Genomic DNA, 27179 nt, shown 5'->3' with positions numbered 1-27179 from the left:
TATATATAGTATTCAGTGATGTGCCTTTTTTTTAATATTTAAGGACCCAGTGCTCGTTTAAGGGTCCTTCGGTATTGAAGAAGAATGGCGATTTGGGCTAGTTGGTTGGGCTAATTGATTTGGGCTAGTTGGTCCTTCGGTATGTCTGTTTGAATTCTTACACTGCGCCTTCTTCCTCTCGTACTGATTGGTTGGAGCTCGTTTAGGAGTCGTTTCTGGCCTCTTCGAAGTGAACTTGTACGATCTCGCAGACAGCAGCTTCCCGAGTTCACACCAGCCGCTCCCCCACTGTGATGCAGCACTGCAAGAATTGATGCGGCGAATCGGTCTGTCGTACTTCAACTGGTCCAGCGCATAACGGGAAAGAAACGGCTCGAGCCGGTTAACACAGAAGTACAGAGTGCTTTGTCTTTTTTTTGTGTTGGCCGATTCGGCCGTCTGTGTTTTGCGTCGGGACTAGTTCAAGGTGCAACATTGGTTGGAACCCAATTACCATATCCCCCCACCCCAGAGACAAGACACAGCCGACGCCCATTGGCACTGCCGTTCGTTCGTTCTCTTTTTTTCTATCAGAATTAATGCCAGATACATGGATACTGTTCCTCAGATAAGCCTCGTTTCGCACTTTCGATAGAACATGTGTCAATTACTGTCGCTAGTATATAGCAGTTGCCTCTGTTCGTGCTTCGGTAGTGGTCCGGCCGCAAACCATTTCGATACTGGTCGTAATTGTCTTTGCGAGTCCCAGTTTCTTCGTTGTCGACAGTCACGCCATCATGACGCCTCACTGACACGCATATATTATACCGTATATAGAGCGAGACATAGCCTGCTGCTGTGTCCGTTGCGTTGCTTTTGTGAGCGCCCATTCTGGGAGCTGGAACTGAACGCTGTAACACGATCGCGCGCCTGTAACGTGCGCCCGGAAAGTCGCGATGTTCGTTTTCTGCATGACTATATAAACACCACCGCTGCTGTGTGTGCAGCACGTGAGATCGAACGGTGGCTGTGCGACGAGCGTTAGGCCAGACGTGTCTGGGCGGCGTTGTTCAAAACATTTAATAACCAATAAATGGTTACAGAGAGGGGATTGGGTTGGGGTCTTATTGCCCTCCTCCCCTCACAGCACTAGATGGAACCCCTATCCCGCTCGTGTCCGCTGAACCAGAGCCTTTTGGACTTTCAGGGCCTGTGTGTGTGCAGTCGCTGAAAAGTAGAGAGCGAAAAAAAAAGCACATGAAATAACCGCAGCCACACCTATGAAGGATCGCATTCGCAAAGCATTTTCATTTTCTGGCACCTCTGGCTCGTTGATGGACAGTTTTATCGTCATTATATAGGCGCGCAGATCTTTCCGTACGCAATCACCTTGCGTTACTTTCCAGATCGCATCGATCGTCAAAAAAGAAAAAAAAAAGCAGTGTGAATTCGTAAGCATACGGTATATCCTGACAGGTAAAACCGATAACAGCAGTTTGCCCGCAGTATTGGCGAAAACGTGCGTAACCTGGCATCCGTCCCACAATATTAAGTTCAAAAACACTTTGCTCCACTGAATTCAGGTAATTAAGAGAGGGATTGATTCGAGAAAGAAGAGTAAAGGATGCTCTTTTCCGCCTCCCGTACGTCGCGGGGGGCACGGCCCAGCGTCTTTAGGGATGGGGAACGTAAAGATTATATATAGGAAGTAGAAAATAAGGTAGCGTAAGTGGTGCAACAATTATCAACATATGACCTTTATTAATTTACTTGCTTAGAAAGCATCGTGGTTGGCAAGAGAGATTCACCCACACATTAAAATTAATTTTTGCACGTGTACAGTCGCGGCCACTGTTAGAGGGAACGCGGCATGCGTGGCCGCTCTCTTCGGGCCACCAAGCGGGCGCCGCTGGAAGTATTGCGGCGCAAGCGCAATCAGAGGCGGCTGCGCGTCGTTTGCTACGGAGCCTTTCACTTCGCACGCGCGCATTCTAGGTTCCGCCGCCCGAGGCGAAATGGGAGGCATCGTAGCAGACGACGTGCAGCCAACTCCGCCGGTAGCTCTGATTGCGTTGCGCTTGCGCCGCAATAGTTCGCACGGCGCCCGTCGTGGCGCTCCGCGGAGCGCGGTCACCCGCTCCGTGTTCCCTCTAACAGTGGCCGCGACTTACATATACACGCGCGCATACAAACGCACGCACGAGCATGCACATATTATAAAGTGTGTTAGTATGGTTTAACGCTCCCCCACACCCCTCCCCCAACAAATGTTGGTGTCTCCGCTACGGATGCTCGGGTGTAGTGTCATATATGCAAGCGTGCAAGACCCGCGCTTCTCTTATTTCGTGTGCAGTCGGTGCCTCCGTGGTGTACTTGTGGCTGGCAGTGCGATGGAGCGCGAACAGGACTTCTTTTTTTTTTTACTTGCTCTATTGAAAGCGACGTGAGCAGTCAAGGGCAGCAGCATCAGCGGCAGAACGTTGTGCAATCTCTCGTCCGTAACATTAAAAAGACCATCTTCCTCTGCGCATACTGTGCGAATTTCGGGATTTAGGAGATGTCGTCAAACGTAATAAACTTTTCATGGTTCATATGTGAGTTGTCAAATGCAGTCTGGGTTCTCTTCAAGAGGCGTGGATGAGCAACGCAGCTCGCGGGGCTGCAGGATTTCAGAAGGGTGTGGATGCCACACAGACACCACACTACGCTTGTGTGTGGATGCATGTACATCCAAGTGCAAAAGTTTACGGGACGTCGACTCCGCCGAAAATGCGGTTCTCTGCTTTATTGGTGCGTAATGCTGCTAATCTATCTCATTTGTAGAGGGTACAACACCAACCGTACAAGCTGGGACATTCATTTGGAAGTTTTCTCAGACAAAAAGTGCTAATGTGAATTTCTTGAACCTTTGTCCCACAAACTTTTTGCTGTTGGGTGTCATATCGGGGGACGATTACGCATGCTGCCGTCTGGTTGGCAACAGCGGAAAGTCTAGGGAAATTCTTGAGGTAAGCGAGGACAGTGTTAGCATTGTCGCCGAATGGAATTTTACGGCGCTCTTGCAATCAACTTTCAAGGCACCAAGCTATAGGTACACTGTACTAATAGCACAACTATGTGACGCTAGCACAGCCAAGTCATGGCTTGGTGTCTGTCGTGTGCAGAGGGCCGTAAGAGCGTGCCAGTCGAACCCCGGCTATTTCTAAAACTTTGAAAGGCTAAATGTACGAGCTGTTTTTTTTTTTTTTTTTTTTTTGGGGGGGGGGGAGGAGAGAGAGCTTGTAAACAGCGAAAGGGGCGCGCATTTGACGTCGCCATGACGTGGGAACTGTGTCATTAGTTGCGCGCCCTTCCTGCGTGCTCTTTTTGAAGTGACAGGAGAGCCTTGCGCTAAACCTGTATAATATATATATATATATATATATATATATATATATATATATATATATACATATATATATATATATATATTGACGCTACCTAACTTCTTCGCCGCCACCACTGACTTGTAAGACACCGAAAAAAATATGTCGTGTCGCGCATCCAGAGGAGACGTGGACGTGTACCGCACCCTCGACCAACACGCCAGAACATCCCACGGCCGCCCGCTCTAAGCAGCAGCTCGGCAAAAATAAACGCCACCGAGTGCGGCGAAGTAGAACGAACGCACGTCGAAAGCTCTTTTTTATCGCGGCTGCGGAAAGTGAGCACTTCAGCTACTTCGCGTACATTTTGTATATTTCTGTCTTGCTCCGTCAGCGTCGCCCCTTCCGAGGTTGGCGCCTTCCTTGCGCAAGTGTTCTTCTGCGGCGTGCGTCGCGAATGCCTGCTGTATACGGGCTTTCTTATTGTTGCTGCGTTTAACCATTCGTACGTCGACCACTGGCTGCCGACTGGGGCAGGTCACCGCGCTATCTGTGCCGCTGTGCACTTGTTCGGAGCGAGTGGCCGGTTCTGCAGGCTTGCATTGCTTGTACGGTGGTCTGTGCGCGTGGCAGGCGGCCGACTTTTGCGCGGGATCCATTTTTAGGGCCACCCTCTGAGACTTCCTTGCCTCGGCTTCACCTCGCTTATTTTTTTTTTTCTCCCGTTGCTCAGTTTTTTGTATCCGTTACTTTCTTATTTCCTTGTATTTTTACTGCCTCACTCTCAGGCTGCCTGTTTGAACCGATCGCAATTGACGGGCTGTAAAATCGGGGAAGTCGTGCCTCGGGCAGCAGACGACAAGAGCGGGAAGTCTTGTCTGAAGAATTACGCCACAGGTGGCGCCAACCTAACGCCGCCTGTTGATGAACGGTGGTAGCTTTATCGACGCGGTGTTGCAGCCCGCCATCGTTAAAATGTGGACAGCGAACCAACTGAAAGTCCGCGATTCCTCGATCATTGATTGTTTCAATTTTCGCTTCGGACTTTGGGGAGATTGCTCTCTCAGGCAGCTTAACACGCCACATGCATCAATATTTATTTATTTAATTCTTTTATGTTTACATACTCCAGCCCAATTTGGATTATCGTAGGTGTAGGTTTTTTTCACATCAGCACACAGAAACAGTAGAACACTGCAAGCGAAAGAAAAACAAAAAAACAATAACACTCCTAATAAACAAAGCGCGAATCAATACATGAAATACAAAATATTCCATTTCTGTATAGTGTGCGAAAAGAAGCTGAATAGGTTAGTACGTGGATGGAACGGTGTCATATTGTTGTTAAAAACTCTGGCTAACTAATGGCTTTCTCCGTGGAGCTTAGCTTATAATTTGTTTAACACTAGAAGCTATGCGATACTGATATTGCCAAACAGCGCTGACAACCGTTCTTTGAACATTTACGGTGTTTCGCAGTGGTTTGGGGAGCTTCAAACGCACCCACCCCTCTTCTGGGAACGTACTCTACTGCCTCCACACCCCCCCCCCCCCCCCGAAAAAAAAAAATGGCGGGCTATTCTTTTGATGTTTAGTCGTTTTTTTTTCTTCTTAACCACAGGGATGCACATTCTGGATCGATTAGTAATTGTGGCCTTCAGCTGATATTTAATTGACGCATCGCCCCAATATTTGAATTGCTTCTGCGTGCACAAGAGTGGCGATGTGGGCTTGTTGGTGAAACATTTAAGCGCTCTGTCCTCTCAGTCTATTCCTTCCTGTGTCCGTTTTTTCGCCTCGTGCTACATAAATTTCTTTCTGCGTGCAGCACACCTGACGACGTTACGTTTACCAGGATTTTAAACGTTTATTGTGTCACTTTTTTTTTTAGTCCCCCTGCGCTACAAGTGAGCGTACCGTTATCAATGTTTGAACCGAAGACACCGTAACGCACATGCGTGTAGTTTGATCGTTTGCCGGCCCTCGTCGTGGCCCTGACTCGAGGGAAGGACCTCGAAATAAGCCGCCGCGCGGAAATAGCATCATCGACCTGCTTATTTATTGTGGGGCGCACTGGTGTGTGACGTTTATATTTCGGACTGGAGCTTATACTCTCCCATTCGTCCTCCATTTCTCCCTACCGCACATGATCATTCTTTTTTTTTTTTACCGCAGTAAAAGAATTTCATAACTTAAGGGCGAAATCATGTGCTGCTTCCGTGTCGCTTTGACTTAACCGCCGAATATGAAACTGTTGACTCGGTCGGTGATGGTGTTCAGTGCTAGAGCCCCTATTTACCAAAGACTATATGCTACATTGCGATTTCTCACGCCCGGCCTCGCACGCACGCAGTTTCCTTAAACTAGTTTTTTTTTTTTTTCTTGAGCTGCGACTTCCTTGCATGTAAATCGCGCTTATGTCCAATTAAGGGTCAAAGCACTATAGGCAAGTTCGTGTTGTTCATCAGATTCTACTGATCGTTTCACATACCTTCAATGCAATACCTCCTGATCGAGTAGTCAAAAGTATACCGCTCCTCCAATCTATACCTTTAATTTTTATCAGTTCTGTGAGACACAATTTGGCGGTGTTTTGCCTGTATGCATTTCGTTTTGCCTGGCTGACTGCTAAACTATTAATTGACGTGCAAATAACTGTGGACGGCACTGATTTCCTTTAGCATGCACTTCAAGCTATAGTTATGGCTGCTGTTCTAACTAAGCGGGATTCCTGTTCTAAACGCTTTCGAAATTTCGCCCTATTGACTCGTTTCTCTAATGGCGGCATTTTGACCCAATCGGGGATGCTGTAGTGGCCGCTGGCTCAATCACGGGTGTCAAGATGGCGAAATTCAACAGATAATTAACACCTCGGGTCAGGGCTGATCTGAAGGAGCGAGGACAGGCCGTGCTCGGGTACAGCGTACTAAAATACCCCGGGTATGTGACAAACAAGCACGGACGTGCTCAAGGTCATTTTTACCGGCAGCTAGACCAATTGGGCTAGCTTGCCCAGCAGGCATCTTCCGCAGCCACAAAATCCGCGCGCGCGCAAGGAACTAAAAATACTATGTATAGTGTATACGGCAAAAACTAAAGTGTATACAACCTCTGTCTTCGCTTCAGTGCGCGTAGCGGTAGAGCGAGCGTTTTTCGTCCGTCGAATTCTCAACGGGGAGTTCCGTAACTCAATTACCGCGTGCTTAGGCCTTCCCATCTCTCGCGTGTTTGCTTGCTTCCGCTCAAGCCGCGCTGCGCCTTTCGCCAAGACTGCGGAGTTTCTCGGAGCACTGAATGTTTTCTCGCCTCCGAGTTACGTGCAGTACCGCAGGGACAGGTCGATCGGGTCTTTTGCGCGCTGTGCGTTGTCGCGAAATAGGGTCGCCACGCAGGATTATATGTTTTGTTTAGAATAACAGCTTCGTATACTTGACGGAGCAGTTGCGAAATCTGGCCGCATTGCTCGAAATGTCTGGGCTACAATTCATTCGCATCGAATGGGCCGCACTGTACCCTTTTGGAGGTTACATTGCCTCCAAACAATGATTGTCATCCGTCTTACGTGCCTATCTGTCCCTTCCTTAACGTGGCACGCCCCTTACTTTCAGGTAACTGTGCGCGTAGCATGCGTGCTATCAACGTAAGTTAGCATTAGATATAAAAGCGGTAAACGCAGTTTTTTTTTCATTGTTTAGAAAAAAAACGTAAGCATACCAGTTAAAAATTATTGTTGCGTTACAAAGACTCCTCAAAAGGTGTACATTGGTGTCACTCTAAGAAAAAAAAAATGGTGTATTCGAGGAGCATACTGCTACACAACAATAATTCTTATCTGACTTGCTCGCTTTTCCTTTCTTGAAAACCTGGCGCTGGCCACTTTCCTGTCGGGAATGCTATGTCACAATGATAAAGCGCGCCGTTCGCGACCTCGAAATACCGGAACCGTAGTGATAACGCGACGGAAGTACTCGAAGTAGACGACGGTTATTGTTGTGTAGCAGTGTACCAAATACTCGATTTTTTTAGAGTGTAGACTAACAGACACACCAAAAAGGGTGTTTAAGGACATGATATATACCCCCAATGAATGCAAATATTGTACAGTGGTTATGAGCTGCATGAAAGATGCTAGCTTCTGGTTACCATAAGAAATTGTCACGAGTGAAAACGAAAAAAAGAACAAAAAAACGAGATCGTGTTTTCGTTTATTTGGTTTGTAACATAATTGTGTATTAGAGAAGAAAAGGTTAAAAGGTACCTTAGAAGTGTGGCAGCTTTACTATTGGTATGGCATGACGATAGTTATAGCGCGAGAACAGACGACGACACAGAGACAAGGGCACGATGGACACGAGCGTCAACTTCCAACAGTTGGAAGGTGTCCTTCTTGTCTCTGTGTCATCGTTCTGTCTCGCGCTATAACTATGGTCATTTCAAAGGTACGTCTGATTGTTGAATTACATGTGCACTATTTACAGAATCAACACATCTTTATAATATCATCGATTTATCTATTTTGTTTATTTAAAGCACTTGCTTCGTTCAAATGTGTCATTAGAGGGAGCAAGGAAAAAAGTGCCAACAGGGAATACAGAGACAGTAACAAAAGCAACTGCGCATGCCTCCATAAACTCCGAGTGGTGCAAACTTAGACTTTTTTCTTTGGAAAACGGGAGAGAAAACCTTCTGCCGGGCGTTCATTAAACTCCTTAAGGGGAGTTTTAATCGGCTTCTGCCAACTCTAACGGTTGCTGCCCACGTGTAGTGTTTCTGCGGACTGTGTCATCTGAAAATAGTATATTCGTCCTGCAGTTTTTGAGCGGGTTTCGGCCATTTCAGTGCACACAGTCTTCAAAAAATGCGTTTAACTCAGTTATTGGTCCTCTTGGAATGAAATATAACCTGTGCATTCACTCGCCTGTTGTCCTTCCCTCTCCCCCCCTCTTTTGACGGGGGGGGGGGGGTGTTTTGTTCATTAATTTGGCTTTGCCTCGATGTCTTAGTGTTTGCATGTGAAAACCGCACTCGCAAATCACGCTCGTGTTTGCAAGCACCATACTTTATCGCATCTTTCGTCTGAGCTCCTGGTGAAAATACTTAGTCGGTACTGGAAAAAAAAATATTATTAATGAAACAAAGTTAAGCTAGCATTAACCAGCAATAATTCTGTTGGGGAAAAATTATTTTTTTTTTCTCGATGACCCCTTCACTGCATGAGGAAGCTCACAAGGCTAAGAATTGTTTTTTTTTCTCTATTGATCACCTTTAAACTGATTACTGATTTATTGGATATACATACGTCATAATGTTTCTATTTTACTGTGTGTGCAGATGGGTCAGAGAAGAGGATTGAGGTCCAGAACCCAGTGGTGGAGCTGGATGGTGATGAGATGACAAGGATCATCTGGCAGAAGATTAAAGAAGAGGTATGATATACAGGAAAACCTCATTAATTCGAACTAAGTTATTCGAAATCCCGCACACTTCGAAATATTTCTGTAGTCTCGTATTTTGCAGGGCAAGTCTGAGCTAATAATTTGATGCGCCGGTCAGATTAATTCGAAAACTTTGGGTACCGTGAGCCAATTTCCGGTCTCAATTTCGCCAGCAAATCACCAATATCAATGGCCCTTAAGCGCCATAAGGCAACGCAACGTGGCGATACTAACGAGTGGCAGCGGAATCACTCCATCCCCGCTACTTCCAACGCAAAAAGGATAAGAAAGAAGAAAAAGAAATGGTCTCCTAGTCAATTGACCGAAACGTGCACCTGCGGAAAACAAGACGTGCTTCACTGCAACACAGTGATGACGCGCGGGCAGCATGTTGTACGTTTCTCGCTATGTCAGCGCGTCATGATTTATCCATTCACCCATTCTTTCTGAAATTGTAAATAAGCTAATAAAAGATAGTTTTGCGGAGTTCACGAGGAATGCGAAGTTTCGATTGCCGGTTGCTCCAGCAATTTGCGCACTTGCACTGGAGGCCGAGTTCTTGCCTGCACTGCCTATGAAAACCAAGTTCTAAAGTTTCAATGAACAAATTTTTCAGGCAAAACACATCGAGAATTTCGTCACACTGGTCATTATTAAATTGTTTATTTCATCAGAAAGAATGAGCGAATATTCGCATCATGAAATGCTGATGCACAGAGGAGCAGGCGACATGCTGCCCGGGTGTCGCTACTGTGTTGCAGTGAAAATGTCTTGTTTTCCACAAGTTAACATTCCAGTTGATCACGGCAGTTTTTTTTTCCTTTGTTGTTTTTTTTTACTGGTGGCAGCAGCGAGGTTCGCCATTTCTCCATGTTTGTGGCAAAATTAAGACCTGGTGTTGCTGGAAAGCATAACCCTTGAAGCTGCAGAATAACCGGCACATCAAATGACTAGTCCTGATTATTTGGAATAAGTCCATGTTTCTCGCATCCCACTTTTTGTATGTTCTGTTAATTTGAAAACCTGCTTAATTCAAAAATTTCTTGCGACCTCAGTGACTTCGAATTAACAAGGTTTTACTGTATTTGCATTGAGCATATAAACTCCGTAAGGTATACAATAGCTTGTTGATAACATGACTGGAAAGGTCCAAATGTGACACAATGAAAGTGTTAAATAAACCTTAAGCATTTCAAAGGCTTTAGGTTTTGAACCCAGAAGTCGAAATAGAGTTACACTTTTGAAGTTGTGCACAAGTGTAGAACAAACATGCAGCTGTGAGAATTCTTCGAACGATGCCAAAATAGCACAGTTACAGGCATTAGAGGATACAAAAAAGCCTTCGCTCATCTTTCTCTTTTCTTCGCTCATCTTTCTCTTTCCTTCGCAACGCTCTATTCATCAGCTCGTCGCCTTCGCCGAATGCTCCTCCTTGCCGTGCGAGGAGGAAGAGCGACAAGCACACCTATCTGCGAGCGAACAAACAAGTATCGTGGATGATGAGCAGATGACATGTTGACACTGAGGGAAGGAAGGTTGCCAAAAGGTACGGAGAGAAGGGATTGGTTCTTGGAATTTGTGGTGTGGCCACGGCTTGTAGCACTGCTGTGTTCATCATCGATTGCGACTGCATTCTGAACTCCAGGTGCGCGTTAACCTGTAATGTTAAAAAATTCTTAGAGGTGATTTAGGAGCCTTTACGAACCCTGGGCACCCCACAAATTCCAACAGACAATCCCTTCTCCTCTCTGTGCCTTTTGGCAATCCTCGTCCCCTCAGCGTTCGCTGTGACGTGAACATGCTGTCTGCTTGTCACTTATAACACCTGTTTGTCTGCGCACAGGTACGCGCATTTGCTGCTTATCCTCCTGGCCCCACTCGGCCAGGAGCTGAGACAAACCGTCTAGTGAGGGAAAGAGCGAAACGAGCGAGGTTGTCTTTTGTGCCATCAAACATTTGTAACTTCATCATGATGGCACCATCTCAAAAAAATTCTTATGGCTACATGTTCACTGTGGACTCGCACACAACTGCAACACCACAACTAAATTTCAACCTCTGGGTGGTAAGGACCCTTCAAGAATGACAGAGTTAATATGCCAGGTATAAATGGAACCTGCACCCATGGGAGGCTGGTTAACAAGATTGCTGTGTCGCTACTTCTGCTCTTGCGTGAAGCAGACTTGAAAGCAAACTAGCATTTTTATTTGTTCTTCATACGTCGTGCAGCAAAATCTTCTTGAATAAAGAGAAAGCACTGAGCTTTCCACTAGGAAAGCATTGTCATATTGCTTTATGAACTGTTGAGGTTAGACCGCGCAAGTAAAATAGGACAACAAGAGAACCTCTGTAGCATAACTGAAAGGTAGGGGAGCTGGAACCTATTCATTGTTGGGTAGTACACAAAGAAAAAACACAAAAGGAGGAACAGGACAAGCATAGATATACATAAAACCATGTACATGGAAGATTACACGAGATCAATGAAACAGATTTCTCGTTCTGATACTGTAACCAGCCATCAGTTATATTATCAGAACAAAAAAATCTGTTTGATATGGTGTAATCTTGCATGGTGCATGATTATATATATATATATATATATATATGTGTGTGTGTGTGTGTGTGTGTGTGTGTGTAATATTTGAAATAAATTTTCAGTTGTTAGACCAGCATTTGTCCCGTTTCTTCTTATGTGTTTTTTATTTGTGTGCTACTCAACGATGAAAAAAACCTCACTGATGCTTTTCTGAATAAACAACTCTGAATTAGTCAAATTTAATTCATCCATATTTTTCTGTGATTTGTATTCCTACTTTTACTTATGCTCCATATTTAAAATTTGGCTATGTCAATTGAAAACACTGTTGAAAGTGTAAATTTGAAGATAGTGTACAGGAGTTCTTGCAATGTCTTCTTTGTATACTAGACATATTTGACTGCACATTTTCATGCAGTGCTAGGTAGATGTCGTGCTCATATGTGCCCAGTGCACTTATTGCATTTCATTCTGTCTTTCATGCACGTAATATACTTGAAATCCTTGTCTAACTCGTAACATGTTTTTCATTTCACAGTTGATATTCCCGTTCCTAAAACTGGATTGTAAATACTACGACCTCGGTCTTCCAAGTCGCGACAAGACGGATGACCAGGTGACATACGACGCAGCGCATGCGATCAAGAAGTACAACGTAGGAATAAAGTGTGCCACCATCACACCTGATGAGGCCAGGGTAGAAGGTAAATGTCTTTCTTGTTGACGAGAGTAGGTGTCGTGGAACGTTGCCACTTGGCAGTGAAAACTAGTAGATATTGGTGCAAAATACTGCAACCAAAAAAAGAGAAGGCACATGAACTGATGTCCTGGTTATCTCAATGTCATTATTTTCTGTGTTGTGATGAAAATCGATAATTAATGCTATTTACTGTATTTCATTCGCCGGTTTGAAAATCATTGTGGTAGTTTTCAAATTCATAATAAATTACATACTGCACTCTTACCGTCTCTAGTGGACAGCCGGATTCCCCTCTCCGTTCTCCAGGTGTGTTCAGTGCCTGAATGCAGAACAGATTACCCTACAGTCAAGCTTTCTAAAGCATGTATCAATTGTGCAGTGGTGTCCAAACCATTAAAAGAAAGTTAACAATTTGGCATCCGAAGTCTCGTTTACTCTACGTGTTAGATTGACGGCAGTAGTGTGCTGCAGTTTGCGAAAAGCAGGAAGAGGATGAAAAGTCGTATCGCTTTTCAGAATCTGCCAACCATGTGGGCTGGGTGGGCATAGTAGGTTGTAGTGTGGGGACCACACAATTGAAAGTGGTATTACTTCGAGGTTGAATCATCCGTTGCATCGTAGGACGCCAGGTGTGGAAGCATCCAGCATTTGTGGGCAAGCCAGACTCAATACCCACGGACTTTGTGAAGCCGTTACCAGGAGTAGTTTGCTGCTAAGAACACTTATTCAATACTTGTGGTTTCACTGTAAGAAAATGGAAAGGAAATAGGGATGGGACAAGGTAGCGTGCAGGTGGCTATGCTGGCTATGTACGAGGCCCACTTTTTGATGTGTCTTGGGCACTGTACTTGAGTATGCAGTACCATTAGCTTTCTTGACATCGTGCAGATGTGCTTTCTATGTACATTTTTGTGGCATTATGATGGCCAATATGCTGCTTTCTATCATCCCCTTTGCAATGATTGCACCTCTTGACTAATTTTGCATATTATGACAGCAGCACTGTGTGCACATTTCGGCATGTGGTATGTCATGCTTCATCACAAATTTCTGGAACTTTAAGCACTTTTTCTTGTCCATTGAGGTAAATGTGTTTGTCCCTTACACCAATAACCATTTTCTATTGTATATGCATTTCAGATTGAGTGTTGATGTGGTTACAATGTTTTTTTTTTCTTTGACACTGCAGAGTTCAACCTGAAAAAAATGTACCCTAGCCCGAACGGCACCATTCGAAACATTCTCGGAGGCACAGTGTTCCGGGAACCCATCCTGTGCAAGAACATCCCCCGCCTCGTGCCTGGCTGGACGCAGCCTATAGTCATTGGAAGGCATGCATTTGGTGACCAGGTGAGAGAGCAAAATACTTGCCTCTCACTCATCTTAGAACTGCAGCACTAGTACTAGACCTTACATGCTCGCCAGTAGAAAATAAAAAGTAATTGTTCCATATGACTACTGCGGAGCTAAACTTTATTATAAAGTTTTCCTAAGGACATGATTTGAACAGCCCCTCATTAGCTCTTTTGAAAGTTTTGGTTATAGTGCACTGAATATTGTAAAGCACTTTTTGGCGGTGTTCTAACTGGGAAATTTTAAAAATTCGGCACATCCCACGTACTTTGGGAATCGATGTGATTCAAAACATGCATATGAAAGGTATATTTTTAATTGAGCGAGACATTATGAACTGGTGCTAAATATATGTACGAATTCACACACAGACATACAATAAACATCCGCATATGTTTTATGTTAACAGTTGGCTACAGTAGGGTAACGATGCCAATAGCAACATGGATATTATCAACACCAGAAGCTATAAGCTGATATAAAGTGCTGGTGTTTGCACTGGCACACGTGAGGATTTTCAGCCTTCAACACTCAACACTGCTACACAAATAAACTTCATTGAATGGTGCCTAACTACAATTTATGTTAAGCCGACATGATGGCTGTATCATAGGAGTACATATGTAATGTTTATATATTGCATAGCCAGTACTGCAACCACAATTGACGTTACATAACATTAGGGTCTATTTGAAAAGTATATCCAAGGCCTGGCATGGCTCTGCGGTAGAAATATTGTCACAAGAATACTAGGGTTTGATTCCTGCTGGAACACTGTCATTTATTGTTTGCATTCGTCCGGTCAACGCTGCATACGGCACCTTTTTCTTAATACTCGTTTAGTTACCCATGTGTGTTCTCACCGTTCCTGGGTAGATATAAAACGTCCATCACCTGTGGCACATACCCACGTACCACTGGTGCATAACCATCCCCGTGTATGTGCCACTGTTTTTTAAAAAGTGTTTGACGATGTACGTGACTAGATGGTGACAATAGGGACTTTTAGCTTGTACGTACCATTCTTTACATTATTGTGTTACCGGATAGGATCTGCACGTGCGCGGGTCTTCACGGAACGTAAACCTTTGCATTTCCCGCCGGATGAGGTTTAAAAGTTTACGTTTTTCGTCCTATCTCTCAAATCCACCTTCGTTCGTAGAAACTCGTGGTATTTGTACTGTGGGGACTTGAGCCGTCGAGTTGAAATAAGCCGAAGTGCGAGCGCCAATAGCCATTACATTGTTTCAGCTGGAATTACGAAAGCTAGAATGGCCACTGAACAGAAAAGCTGGATAGGTGGGGCCATCTAGAGGGGCAGTAGTGAACCAGGTTATCACAAAATTGTTATTGCAGAAACATTGTGCATTGTAGGTCTGCTGCAAAATCCACGCAGTGGCGTAAATACAAATGAGTTACCTTTTTAATCATTTTTACCTCAAAAACATTACGCGTAAGCCAACGTGTTCATGACTGCGGTTGCATGAAATGTCACAAGATGTCAACACCATCATTGCAGTAGCCTTGTATTTTTCACCCTTTTGTGCATACGAGAATACTGTATGGAATAAAAGAACGTCTCGTGATTTTGCCACAATAGTGATTCAGTCTTATCTAAGTTAAATGCAGTTTATAAGCTGTTATCATCACCATTTATGGTTTGCGAAAACGTAAAGGTATGTGCGTTTACGTACACACGTAAAAGTTTTCGTACGAGGAGCTAAAATGTTGAAAGATATCCGTTCCTGTAAGACGGTAAACGCTACCCGTATCCAGCAACAGGTTTACGTGAAGAAGTATATGTACTAGCTAAAACTCCTTAATATACATGTCACAACTAGCGAGTCGTATTCGTGCAACCATCGTACCCTCTCGTACCAATTTTGGTGTACCCCAAGTTAAGGGGGTGATCACAATAACACCCAGATGTAGGTGGCTAAACAGACAGACGGACATTTAGTAATTGAAGTCTGCAGTGCACTGTCTCTTAAGGGACCAAGAAAGCATGTTCCCTTCAAGAGTAGATACATTTACCGAGATATAAACAGTGGTCCTGAATACAAGTACGAAATGAGTCATGTCAGAGGTCGTTGTTTCATTTATTGAGCAGTTCCACTGACGAAATTTTTATTTACTGAGAGAGAGAGAAATTAACGTTTATTCGAAACAGTGTGCCGATCGATGCCCGGTGTCGCCCTAAGGTGGGAGGCTGCCACCTGCTAAATAAAAAGCAAAGAAACATTGTTATAAGGGGTACCAAAATACTTCTATATTTAGGCAGTGAGACACATCTGTATTAATGCTTGATAAGTAAATTCACTTCACTTGTGTTGCATTGGCTACCCACTAGAATTATGATGAGTAAGACATGAAGCTTATATAGCGTGTGGGCACCACTTTATTTTTTCTTTTACAGTGGTCTTTCGTAAGTCTCCATTCCAATATTGTGGCACTTGGAGATGCACTTAGGGTCATAAATTGTGCATGAGGCAGACTGCTACAGGCCCAGTGGCTTCCTTTGAGCATTCGTTCAGTCGCATCAAAAGATGTCAACAGGTTTTGTGTGTAGTGTGTAATGTCTGACGTGGTTTTCTGCATTAAACATTTAGGTGTGCCAGTGCACATTAAATCTCATCTCTTTTCCTTTTGGCTCAAATGCTCCTTTTGTTTGTTTATTTCAGTACAAAGCAATGGACAGGGTAGTGAGCAACATGGGAAAAGTGGAGCTTGTGTTCACGCCTGCCGATGGGGGCGAGAAGCAGAAGCACGTAGTGTTTGACTTCAAGAAGTCGGGGGGCGTCACCATGGCTATGTACAACACGGACGAGTCAATCGAAGGTTTCGCCCACTCCTGCTTCCAGTATGCGCTGATGAAGGAATGGCCCCTCTACTTGAGCACCAAAAACACCATCCTGAAGCAGTACGATGGCCGCTTCAAGGATATCTTCCAGAGCATCTATGAGAAGTACTAGTCAATTTTGTTCTTACATGTTTTTGTCGCATGTTTTATACCTACTACTGGCTTCGACCGAATGTTGCGTTCACACATACGTCTGTTGCCAAGGGCTAACAGCTTCTGCTTTCTAATACTATGATAGCGATGACAGTTTAGAGACAGTCAGGTCAACATAGCTTCAGTTTGCAACATAGCACAACAAATGTCTTCCCGATCACCATATGCATATATACATATCACAATCCACTGACACGATGTGGCTTCCTAGCCTGTACATATACCGTATTTACTCGATTCTACCGCGCCCTCGATTGTAACGCGCACCCGATTTCCACCGCGAAAAAAAAAAAAAAACGTAAGACATCGATTGCAACGCGCACCCATTTTTTCTCGCTGGCCTGCACGATCACACCACTCGAAAAAACGACTCCTTTCGGGAGCGTCTTCCATTTAAATATGAGGTACGGGCGAAGCTTGTGCCCATCTGACGTGTAACAGAGCATTGCCGTCACTGTAGTTTTACCGTGGACCGATCGCGAACGCGAACTTGCTTCGCCCCCTTCTTCTCGACGGTTGTGGTGCCAGGCATGTCGAAGTAAAGAGGCGTCTGATCGGCATTCCCGATTTGCCCAAGCAGGTAGCCGTTGTTGCGCCGCAAGTTTAGGACGAACCTCTGAAAACTGTGAAGCTCTTCATCGTACTCCTCCGCAAAACTTTTTGCATATGCATGTTCCCCTTCGGAGGTAAAAGCCTTTCCTTTTCATAAAGTTAGTTAGCCAGCACCTGCTCGCTTTAAACTGGCTCCGCATTAGACCTTTTTCTAAGACTAATTGCATAGCCCGCACTTGGAGCAGTTCTGTCGTCACGGGCCGCTGTGCCGCTCGCTGCTCAAGCACATACTCGCCGAGCAGCTCTTTAATTTGCGGAAACTGACCCTGCTGTGGTCCACTGAAGCCTTTGCGTGAAGCTTTGCTGTCGACAATCTTCTGCTTTTGTTTCCGCCGGTCCCGCACGCACGTTTCGGGAACTCCGAACGACCGCGATGCGGCCCGATTTCCGTCCGTTTCTGCACACGCGATGACTTTTCTTTTAAAAGCGGCATCGTGGTGCACTCGAGTTTTTGGAGTCGGCCCTTCCAAGCCGTTGATGCTAATGCACTACTAGATGACGAACTCCTCAGCACACGTACGAAGTGCCGCACATGAGAAACACATAGGCAGAAATGGGCGACGCGCCATGCCGACGCACATAGGGGGCGGCCATTTGGGATTTGCCGATGGCAATAGATTGACCGCAATTTTTTGGTTCGTACTCGATTCTAACGCGCATGCGATTTATGAACTCGCTTAACCGGAAAAAAGGTGCGCGTTAGATTCGAGTAATTACGGTACACTTCTTCCGACTGAGACTTGACAATGTTGTTGCTAGAGGGACAAAATTTTGAGAACAGTGCATTGAGTACCAAGACCTAGAGCTATGCGATTAGCACAGTTCTTGCTTTGAAAAAATGTGAACATTGAAACGCAAGTGCAAATCAAATAGAATGTTTTAAATATTTCTAAAATTTTTCTAGAATACTTTTGAGTACTACGAACGGCAATCGGAGAAACAAAAGTTGGAGGGGATTAGATGTTATGAGATAGCAGCATAGTGTTTATTTTGGCTAGGTTGATGGCAATGTAGTGTTTCACAGTTGTCTTATCAGAAATGAGGCAATGCAGAGGCTTAATTGTATTTGCAAGCATGGATTTGTGCAACCAAATTGTTGCTGACAACACTTTACACGTGAAAGGCAGAGATGCTATTCCCTCAGCCTCTCCTCCTAGTTGTATTGTAGTAACAGTGCGACAACGGTTGGGCGAGACGTATGGACAGGTAAAAGCCCCATATCTTCTCTTCCTACCGTTGTCACGTTTTTACTGTACAACTACAATGAAACAACTCACCCAGAGTAAGCTCTTGTTGCTGCAAATCTCTCCTCTTCTTTCAATTTCTGCGGAAGCCCAACCGATGTGTGACAAACAAGGGTGTGCTACCGACAAGTCTGCAGTTTCCAATCTGCTTCGTAGACGTCAACTTATACAAGAACATATGAAATTTTGGATACTAATTATGATTTTTCAGACGTCCTGCCCAAATTTCAGGTCCAAAACGTCATTAAAGCCTCCGCTTTGCTACATTTATCATCTCCATGTTGGAACCAGCGTTTTTTCGAGTCAATACATTTGCGACTATAGCGGATTCTAAAAGGCAGCTTTGCCGCAATACGAGTGTGTGATGAGAAGGTTCTTCTTTTGAACTGTACGTGCCTTCTGCTTTGCAGGGAATACAAAGATAAGTTTGAAGCAAGAAAAATGTGGTATGAGCATCGCCTTATTGACGACATGGTAGCTCAGGTGCTCAAGTCCTCTGGCGGTTTCGTCTGGGCCTGCAAGAACTACGATGGCGACGTCCAGTCGGACATCATTGCTCAAGGTTATTTGGCATTTACTGAATAAGATAAGATAAATGAAAGGGGAGTGCTGGTAAATTTTTTCAGAAAATTTACTGTACATGCCAGGGCAAACTATTTCTCTGAAACCATTTGTAACAGGCACACTGCATTTGTATTTCAGACTGTCATGTTCCTAATTGCCTTTTCTGAAATAGCTTTTTTTTTGTATGATCAGCATGTTTTGTTCTTCTTGGTATATAGACAAATAGGTTCCGTGAAAAAGCACTGGGCACAACCATGTTCACATAGTGAAAGCCTATTGTTTTCTGTTGCCTCCACCAGGGTCTTGTTATGAATCTTTCAGCAGAAATATGCTAGTCTAAATTGATTACACTGTCTAGAAAACATTTTTTAAAAAACTACTGTAAGGCTGGCTGTTTTCTGCCATAAAATGGGCTTTGTGACAAGTCTCTACATATTCAGTGCAAAATGAACATTCGCAAAAACTTTCAACGTATACTTAACATTCACTAGGTTCAAAAACTGTTAACAGTGACGAAAGCAGCAGCTGCTCATTAAGCCACTAATTGCTAGCCTTGCATATTTTGGTCATACCTATTAGCAAGCTTGGATGCAGGACAATTTTTTTAACTCTGAAATGGAAAAGAATGCCTTCACAAACTTTCCATTGGTTATATATTTCGCCAAAACGTAATTAGCAAGCTCTGCTCATTGTTCTTACAAAAACATGCCAACCCACCAGAATTTTCCTGAGTAATGCAGAGTCAGACTTGTGCAATTTTCAAAATGTTTCATAAAGTTTTAGAAAAATTATTCTGTTTAGAATAGTTTCATGCACCATCTGCAACACTATTTTTGGAACCTTCCAATTGTGATATGTGCCATGATGACATGCGCTTTTGAGCAAGTTCAATTGCATGTTCCTGCAAATTTGATTGAAAAAAAAGTTTGATTGAAAAAGCAATGCAATTTTTGTCAGTCTCTTGTGTGCCGTGTGCAAAATCGAAGCATTGTTAATAAAGTGCATAGGTAGTTCCAGCTTGTGGGCTTTTAAAAAGCCTACTTTGGAATGCTCATTCAACACACTGACTTCAAAATTCAAATGACTGCATAGACACTCATTGGCGTATTCCCATTTTTTTGCTGAACAGGATATGGCTCTCTTGGTCTCATGACGAGCGTCTTGGTTTGCCCCGATGGAAAGACCGTAGAGGCTGAGGCAGCGCATGGAACAGTTACTAGGCATTACCGAGAACATCAAAAGGTTTGTCCAAAAACTGATAACTGCATACTGAACTTGTTTCATAATTGTAGCGTGCGAAGGAATGTTGGAGGACGCCTTGTGATGTTTTCATTTAATGTGTGAAATTTGAACATCCAAACAACGTGCATTTTCAGGAAACGAGAACTGGCGGTAGGCCGTTGCCAGACATTGATGTAAGCTTGAGTTGCAGTGGGGCATTTTAATTGGTGTCAGATATTTAACCACTCTTCCTCTCTTCTTGCTTTGTCTCACATGCTGTTATGCGTAAGTACGATATTTCATTGTGTTTTGACAATGTAGAAGAGATGGATTGTGTTTTGTAGCTGGGTTAGTACCTCATTCGGGCTAGCTTTTGTGCACCCATGCCTTTTCTTTCCTTCTTGTCATTGCCTTAATAGGTTCACCTTATTGTTTAAAGGGACCTAAAGGCAAATATTAAGTTGATGTTGAAATAGCGCTCCGGGAACCTCGCAGTGCTACTTTTGTGCCATGTAAGTGCTTATTTTGAAATAAAATCGCATTTTAGTTCTCTGCTTCGCGTCGGCGCACTTCAAATTCCTCCCCTGAAAGCAGTACGCTTCACGTCACTGTTGCCGTGCACAACTTTACCCGGCTTTACTGCTCGGCCGCCGACACTAGTAAGCAGAGTGAAAGTATTGGGAGCCACAGCAGCAGCAATGGCCATTGAACAATTTTTTGCTTGCTTGGTTCAACTGAGCCCTGTTAGATGGTACCATTTATCCAGCCTAACCAGGCGAAAACTGGATTTTTCAACCACTCACGCCATTCCCCATAGTAACGCCAGGTGGCTCTTTTTTCTATAAGTCAACCAGAAACAGACAAGCAGCATTTTATTACGTCTCTTAAAGCATGGAAGTTTCTTTTTTTTTAATATTGCAGCTACTTTGGTTACTAGTAATTAACGGGGCACTAAAGTCAAATAACAATTTATGTCAGAGTGAAAGCTCGATGTGTGACGTCTAAAACGACAATATTGTCAGCAGCAGCGCCCTACTTGCACATCAACATACAGTGTGGAAAAGCCAGCCTACAATGACCAAGACTATGCCCAGCCACTTCCATTCTAAACATGAATGCATTGCTGCAAAGTATTTTTTAGGGAAGGTGTTATATAGTATCTCAAAATACGAACGCTCTAGGACATCATTAACATTTGTATGTTCACATTTTAAAAGTGTGGTTGTGTAGCCTCATGGTCAAGGCAGTTGCCTTAAAATGGCGGGGCCCCGTTTTAAACACCAGAATAGGCAACAAATTTTTGAAAACTGTAATACATTAGTTCGTTCCGCCGCACCGCATCGTCTTAAAAGGCACGGCTGGTTTTTCTGCCTACTGATCTGTGCCTGGCTGAGTTATATTAAGCTTCACTGTAGGAAACCACATATAAAGCAAAGTGTGCAATGTGCCGTGAATTATAAAAGAAATGGAGCCCAGAAAAGACCAAAGAAAATCTCGTTTAAAAGCAGCTGCTACTAAAAATGGCACAAAGATGAGCTGCAGTTACGTAAATGGTTATATCCGCCCAAAGAAATCTGGATTCACTGATGCATTAGCTACATGGCATGATTGATACATAACACAATTAATCTCTTTCCAGGGCAAAAAGACTAGCACAAATCCCATTGCAAGCATCTTTGCGTGGACACGAGGCTTGGATCACAGAGCCAAGTTGGATAACAACACTGATCTTCACAAGTGAGTATATGTTACCACAACATATTTTTTAAATAGACCTTACGAACTTTTATTGACTGCACACAAATTCTTGCACCGAGACTCCAGCAATTTTAATGTTGAGCATTCTTCATCATATGGAGCAGACATTGTGCCGTGGGTGTTTGTTTCACCTTGTTTTAGGCCTCTGCAGTGACAATAAAATTTGTGCTTACTGGTGAAAATACAGCAAGGATATCGCACATGAAAACACAAGGCTCTCCCATTCAGCCACAGACACATGCATGCCTTCATTGCTCTATTGTACCAGCATCAGCTATAGTTGATTAGGATGATTGGCGAATGTGGCATGTTGCATAGCAAGAAGTTGCTTTTGAAAGCCATGAAGCACTAGTTTCTCCTTATTCTGTTGTACTGGAGAATGCTTTCTGGCGCTACGTACATTTCAGTGCGTCGCCTTTAAGATTACCCACTTCCTTCCATCCTTTCCTCACAGCAGTCTCGTATGTGTTGTAACATTCAAATGCTGTTAGCGCATAATACCTTAGTGATTAGCCTTAGCTGAACTTGTAATGAAGTATGTTGTGATGATGCTTTGCTGAGATACAGCAAACCAGCTGCAATACTATCCGTAGTAAAATGTTTGCCTTGCACAAACCCATTGTTCCAGTGGTAGTTCATTGCTAAACCCTTAACGATGCCTGGTATACTACTTTCAGAAAATAACTCTGTATATAACATCAATTTCCACAGTTACAGTGCATGAAATCTAAACAGCTTCTTAAACTTACCTATTCTGTATAATCTTAGCCTACGCTAATCAAAAGAACACACAAGATATTTCGAGCATAGCTCAGCTTTTTCTGATCACATTCATTGTCTTATTGTGAATGGCACAGGTCTACTGCAAGAAATGAGGCTGTTGCCTGCACTTCATTGAATTGGGCATGCTGTGCAGAATACACATCTCAGTAGCAGATTGATGTGTCGCTGGTTGCCATATTGCATGGAGCAGTAGTCGTGTTAGCCAGCCTTTGTCAACTTTGACCTACGAAGCCATGACCTAACTGTTAGCAAAGCCGTCTGTTCCTGACTACTTTCTTGCAGCATCTGTGGACCCATTGTTCGTCTTTCCCTTATATTCAGCAGATTTTTCTTTAAAATGTTCAGACAAGAGCGAACCTAAAGGTTCCTCTTTGAATTAACATGTAAAGCACAAGATAGAATATGGACGACATAGAAAGACAAGGATAAAAAAAAAGGCAGGGAGGTTAACTATGGCTCGCCCAGGTAGATGGCCTATTGCATACAGACATTACTGTGGTTTGTGTTATATCATGTGCTGTACATTTGTTCAGAGATGAATCAGGATGAACTACCCAGCCATCAGTTCTCTTATCAAAGGTTTCTTTCCTTGATCTGTAGCATTATTGTATAATGAATAGGAGGTTGGTCAATGCCTGTCTCTTCAATAGTATGAATAGTTTGGCTTCTTGTAGGAACAGTGCAAGAAACGAGACGTACATTACAACACTGTGTACATCTTCTGTCAGGTCACATTTCGCACTGCTTCTTGAAGAAACTTTTCTTTTTATCTTTCAAATGAATGTGAGGCCTGCATTAGTCCCATCTGGCACTTGTCAAATGCTACCGTACATGCACCTGGTCTTGCTTGCTTACGATTTTACTGGTATGTTTACAAATTCTACACAAATGCTGAATTTCCTAGCAGCTTTACAGTACACATGAACTGAGCAACATGTGTAAATGGCACAGGCATCCAACCTGGTTGATCGATTATTCCTCCAGTTACCTCGCTCAATTTTTGTCACCTGCTACGCAAACCAATTGATGTGTGTGACATGGGTGAGGCCTCGTCCGACCCAAACCAAGGTCTAACATATTTGGCTCTCAGCACAAATAGCAGAGAATTGTATATTGTTCTTGCACCAAGCATTTCAACTGGAGCTGCAATGTATTAATGGTGTGCTTTAGTCAACTTTGGAATTGACGCCATTTTTTCCCCCTTAAATTTCAGATTCTGCAGTGCACTCGAGAAAGCTTGCGTCGAAACAGTAGAGTCTGGCAAGATGACCAAGGACTTGGCAGGATGCATCCATGGAATAAAGAAGTGAGGATGAAATTGAGGCAGGCACTATTTACAGGGTGCCCCAGCTTTTTTTAACGAGATTTTAAAGATATGCCGACACACGCAATTATGATGCGACCAAATGCATGTTGCTGACCGTTGCCTAGAGTTAGCTGGACTATTTTCTGAGTTCTAAAATATTCTTCAAGTATATCTGTTTAATTAACTAAGTTTTGAGGGAACGAAGATGGATAAACATTTTATATGAGAGAGTTGTAGGTCGGTTTGTAAAACATCTGATTAGACAGTTTTCAAGCTTTACATCTGTTAATTATTAGTGTTTTTTTTTTTTGCTAACTACAAATTCCCGCGAAATTCAAAAAAATACCACATGACAAACCCACTGGCACACCTATGCGCGCCGTGATTCTCGTTCTCCCTAACGTTCACTTACGAACAATACGCTTCCCTTACACTGGTTCACGACAGCAATAAGCAGTCGCAGCTATCGCTTTCGTGGCTGGTACAAAACAGTGTCTATCACAAAGCCATCGCCATCATTGGGGCCTTGCCGAGACAGCACAATCGAGCAAATGCTATGGTCGTTCGTCTGCAGAACGTTAGGGAGCACCAGAATGATCCTGCGCACTGGCGTGCGAGCGGGTTTGTCACGGTTTTTTTTTTTGTATTACGTGGGCATTTGTAGTTAGCAAAGAAACACTAATAATTAATAGATATAAAGGTCGAAACTGTCTAATTGGATGTTTTGCAAACTAATCTAAAACTTTCTTATTGAAATTTTTAGTACATCTTCGTTCCTAGAAAGGTTAGTTAATTAAACAGATCTAATTAAACAATATCTTAGAACACCAAAAATAGTCTGAATAACTTCAGGCAACAATCAGCAACATGCACTTGGTCGCGTCACAATTGCACGTGTTGGCATGTTTTTAATCTCTGGCTAAAGATAGCTGCAGCATCCTGTATATGCTGCTGGTTTACTTGCAAGGTTGTAAGTTTTCACTTTGTTTATAGCAACGTGTTAATGTATTGCAGCAATGAATACAGTGACGTGCAAGTGGCACATGAAGTTACATAATTTTACTATTGTGCACCTGTGGGAATAATTTGTTCTTTTCTTTCAGTGTCAAAGAGGGCGACTACCTCAACACAATGGAGTTCCTCGAAGCAGTCACCGAGAACCTCAAAAAGAAGCTCAACCAGTGATGCAGTCATACAGTTGAAGAGTTGCAGGGTACTTTGACACAGTCATTTTGCAATAAAAAAATTTGATACGAAAAAAAAAGCCTTTATTTCTACATTGTAATAATTTGGTAAACTTTGACGGGCACCTTCTAAATAAAACATTTGGGCGACGTCTCAGGTAAGGTACTTAACCACGAGGAACATCACGACACAGGTAACAAACATTCCACCGAAAAGGATGAATTTGTCCCCGTAAGTCCGCCTCTCAATCATTCTCATCACCGTGTTGGACATGCCGAGCGTGTTGGCCACGTCGAGAATCTTGCGGTGCGCACCTTTGAGCGTCGTCCTTTGCTCCCTCAGGTTGGAAAGTATGCTGGTGCCGCTGCCAATCAAATCGTCCACGTTTCGGTTGGCCGACTGGGCCCTGGAATGGAACTGTAACGACTCGTCGATGTTTATGGCCGTGTCGCGGGCGTCGTTTGTAGAAAACTTCTTGGACAGCAGTTCCTCTCGACACTGAAGGGCCTCTTCTCGCTCAAACCGACGTCGTTGCAGGTTTCCCAACGCCGCTTGAAGGTGCTTCTGCTCGTACCTGAGTTCGTCCACTCTCATCTTTGCGTGCTGTCGACGCGACACTGGTTCCTTGTTCGCCAGGATTGCCAGTCGTTCGCAGTTGGCGGACAGCTCGTTGATTTTTTCCTGAATGACGGCCTCAATACGCTGCGCTTCTTCGCCGACCGAGACTTCATACCTCTTGAAGCACTGGTGGATGTCTTCCACGATACTGTTCGAAGCGTGGTACAGGCGTTCCATGATGTAACGGGCGAAATGCAGCTGCGCTTATCACCTGTCAATATTTGTCGCGCCGCCGGCGCAGGGAGCGGCAAGCTGCCACATAAGCAACAGCGCGGACAGCAAAATGCAAGACCTGCTGCCAGCTTCATGGTCCCGCAGCAAACACCGTCCCGCACTTTTAATAGTTACTTTAAACCTAACCAAAAACGTAAAACAAATAAATTTTATTTATAAATTAATTTTAAAATTTTGTAATTTGCTTAAGCATTTTTATTAACAAAATTTAAAAATTTAGTTATACATTTTGTATAGACATATGACGCTCTTGTAACACACGTTGAAGTCATTTGTGGTAAAGTTGAGTAAAATTATATTTCAGAAGCATTATTGAAGCTGCAAAATAAACCTCCTGTAAAAAAAGTAACATTGATACAATGCCGGTACAATGCCATCGCTACAATTTTTTTTTTTGACATTGATTAACAGAGGTAGCGTTTTGGTGGCAGCAAAGGCAGCACCAGTAGCACCTGGTGGCATTGATCATGTCATCGCTCCACTGACTCTACATGCTTGAGTGATGGCGGACATTCAAAGGTGTGTGGTGTGTTTCTTCGCATTAGCCGCTTTCTGTGTAACCTGCATTACAAATGTGTTTAGTTAGAGCTTAACGATCCGTCAGTGCACCGGTGAAGACGTGGAGAAACAGCAAGTTTTTCGTTTGCGGTGTTCTTGTACTTACTGTCATAGGGGGTATCAGCGTTCGACTAGCGCCGGCGTGGATGCTCGTAGCATGCAAACTGACAAATTGGCTCTTTGCAGGTCTATCAAGGACCTATGGGTCATCATTTCCGGGAACACTAATCTCAGATCAAACGTACGTAGCCTTTCTGTACTGTTACATCGCACCTGAGTGGTGTGACATCACTGCTTACTACCTGGCTGCTTACTTTCCACAGCAATTGATCGGCATCGAGCTAACAAAAAATGCTGATCAAGTTCTCAATGGACTCCTTTACTTTACCGAGAAGAGGTAATTTGCTCTTCGCACCCTTACTTACTGTTGTTCATCGAACTACGTAATTTCTTTTCTTGTGGGGGCACTAGGCAATCGAAGACGACTGTACCCGAAAGCTTTAATCAAGAACTGCTTTCCAAGCTCAGCACTCTTCTCGTAAGTAAGACTAGAGTTTTCTTTTGCTTAAGGACAAGCTGCCGATTCTTTTTAAAGGGGTACTTAACGAACCACTTTACTTCAGGGATTGGACAAAGAGCGCAGTTACGAGCTGTTTTGCGCTTACCTTACCTACGAGTATCGAGGTACCCCGGATGACTTGAAGGTAACTGC

The 27179-nt window shown here is 43.7% G+C and overlaps 3 protein-coding genes across 5 annotated transcripts in view; 2 read left to right on the top strand and 1 right to left on the bottom strand.

The window, feature by feature from the left end:
• Window positions 1-25136, top strand: part of LOC119174901 (isocitrate dehydrogenase [NADP] cytoplasmic) — a 35741-nt gene extending 10605 nt beyond the window's left edge. Inside the window, exons 2-10 of the mRNA XM_037426027.2 lie at window positions 8676-8770; window positions 11857-12022; window positions 13208-13368; window positions 16053-16336; window positions 18651-18802; window positions 19934-20046; window positions 21665-21762; window positions 23780-23872; window positions 24976-25136. Coding sequence (XP_037281924.1) covers window positions 8676-8770; window positions 11857-12022; window positions 13208-13368; window positions 16053-16336; window positions 18651-18802; window positions 19934-20046; window positions 21665-21762; window positions 23780-23872; window positions 24976-25057 — 1244 coding nt within the window. The 3' untranslated portion in view covers window positions 25058-25136. The remainder of the gene's footprint in view (window positions 1-8675; window positions 8771-11856; window positions 12023-13207; window positions 13369-16052; window positions 16337-18650; window positions 18803-19933; window positions 20047-21664; window positions 21763-23779; window positions 23873-24975) is intronic.
• Window positions 25119-25988, bottom strand: Membrin (golgi SNAP receptor complex member 2). Its single transcript, XM_037426029.2, has one exon. It carries the CDS (start codon window positions 25850-25852, stop codon window positions 25211-25213), a length of 642 nt encoding a protein of 213 aa, XP_037281926.1. The 5' UTR covers window positions 25853-25988; the 3' UTR covers window positions 25119-25210.
• A 315-nt stretch (window positions 25989-26303) lies between these two features.
• Window positions 26304-27179, top strand: part of Nup188 (nuclear pore complex protein Nup188) — a 71504-nt gene continuing 70628 nt past the window's right edge. For 2 of the 3 annotated variants that reach the window (XM_075894949.1, XM_075894948.1), the window contains exons 1-5: window positions 26306-26428; window positions 26654-26708; window positions 26791-26864; window positions 26939-27005; window positions 27091-27171. In XM_075894949.1, the coding sequence (XP_075751064.1) occupies window positions 26412-26428; window positions 26654-26708; window positions 26791-26864; window positions 26939-27005; window positions 27091-27171 (294 nt within the window). In that variant the 5' untranslated portion in view covers window positions 26306-26411. Of the gene's footprint in view, window positions 26429-26653; window positions 26709-26790; window positions 26865-26938; window positions 27006-27090; window positions 27172-27179 lie in introns of all 3 variants that reach the window. The other variant, XM_075894950.1, reaches the window with a different exon arrangement.

The sequence above is a fragment of the Rhipicephalus microplus genome, chromosome 5 (assembly GCF_043290135.1).
Source record: "Rhipicephalus microplus isolate Deutch F79 chromosome 5, USDA_Rmic, whole genome shotgun sequence".
Classification (NCBI taxonomy): Eukaryota; Metazoa; Arthropoda; class Arachnida; order Ixodida; family Ixodidae; genus Rhipicephalus; species Rhipicephalus microplus.
This window is presented reverse-complemented; position numbering and strand designations above follow the sequence as displayed.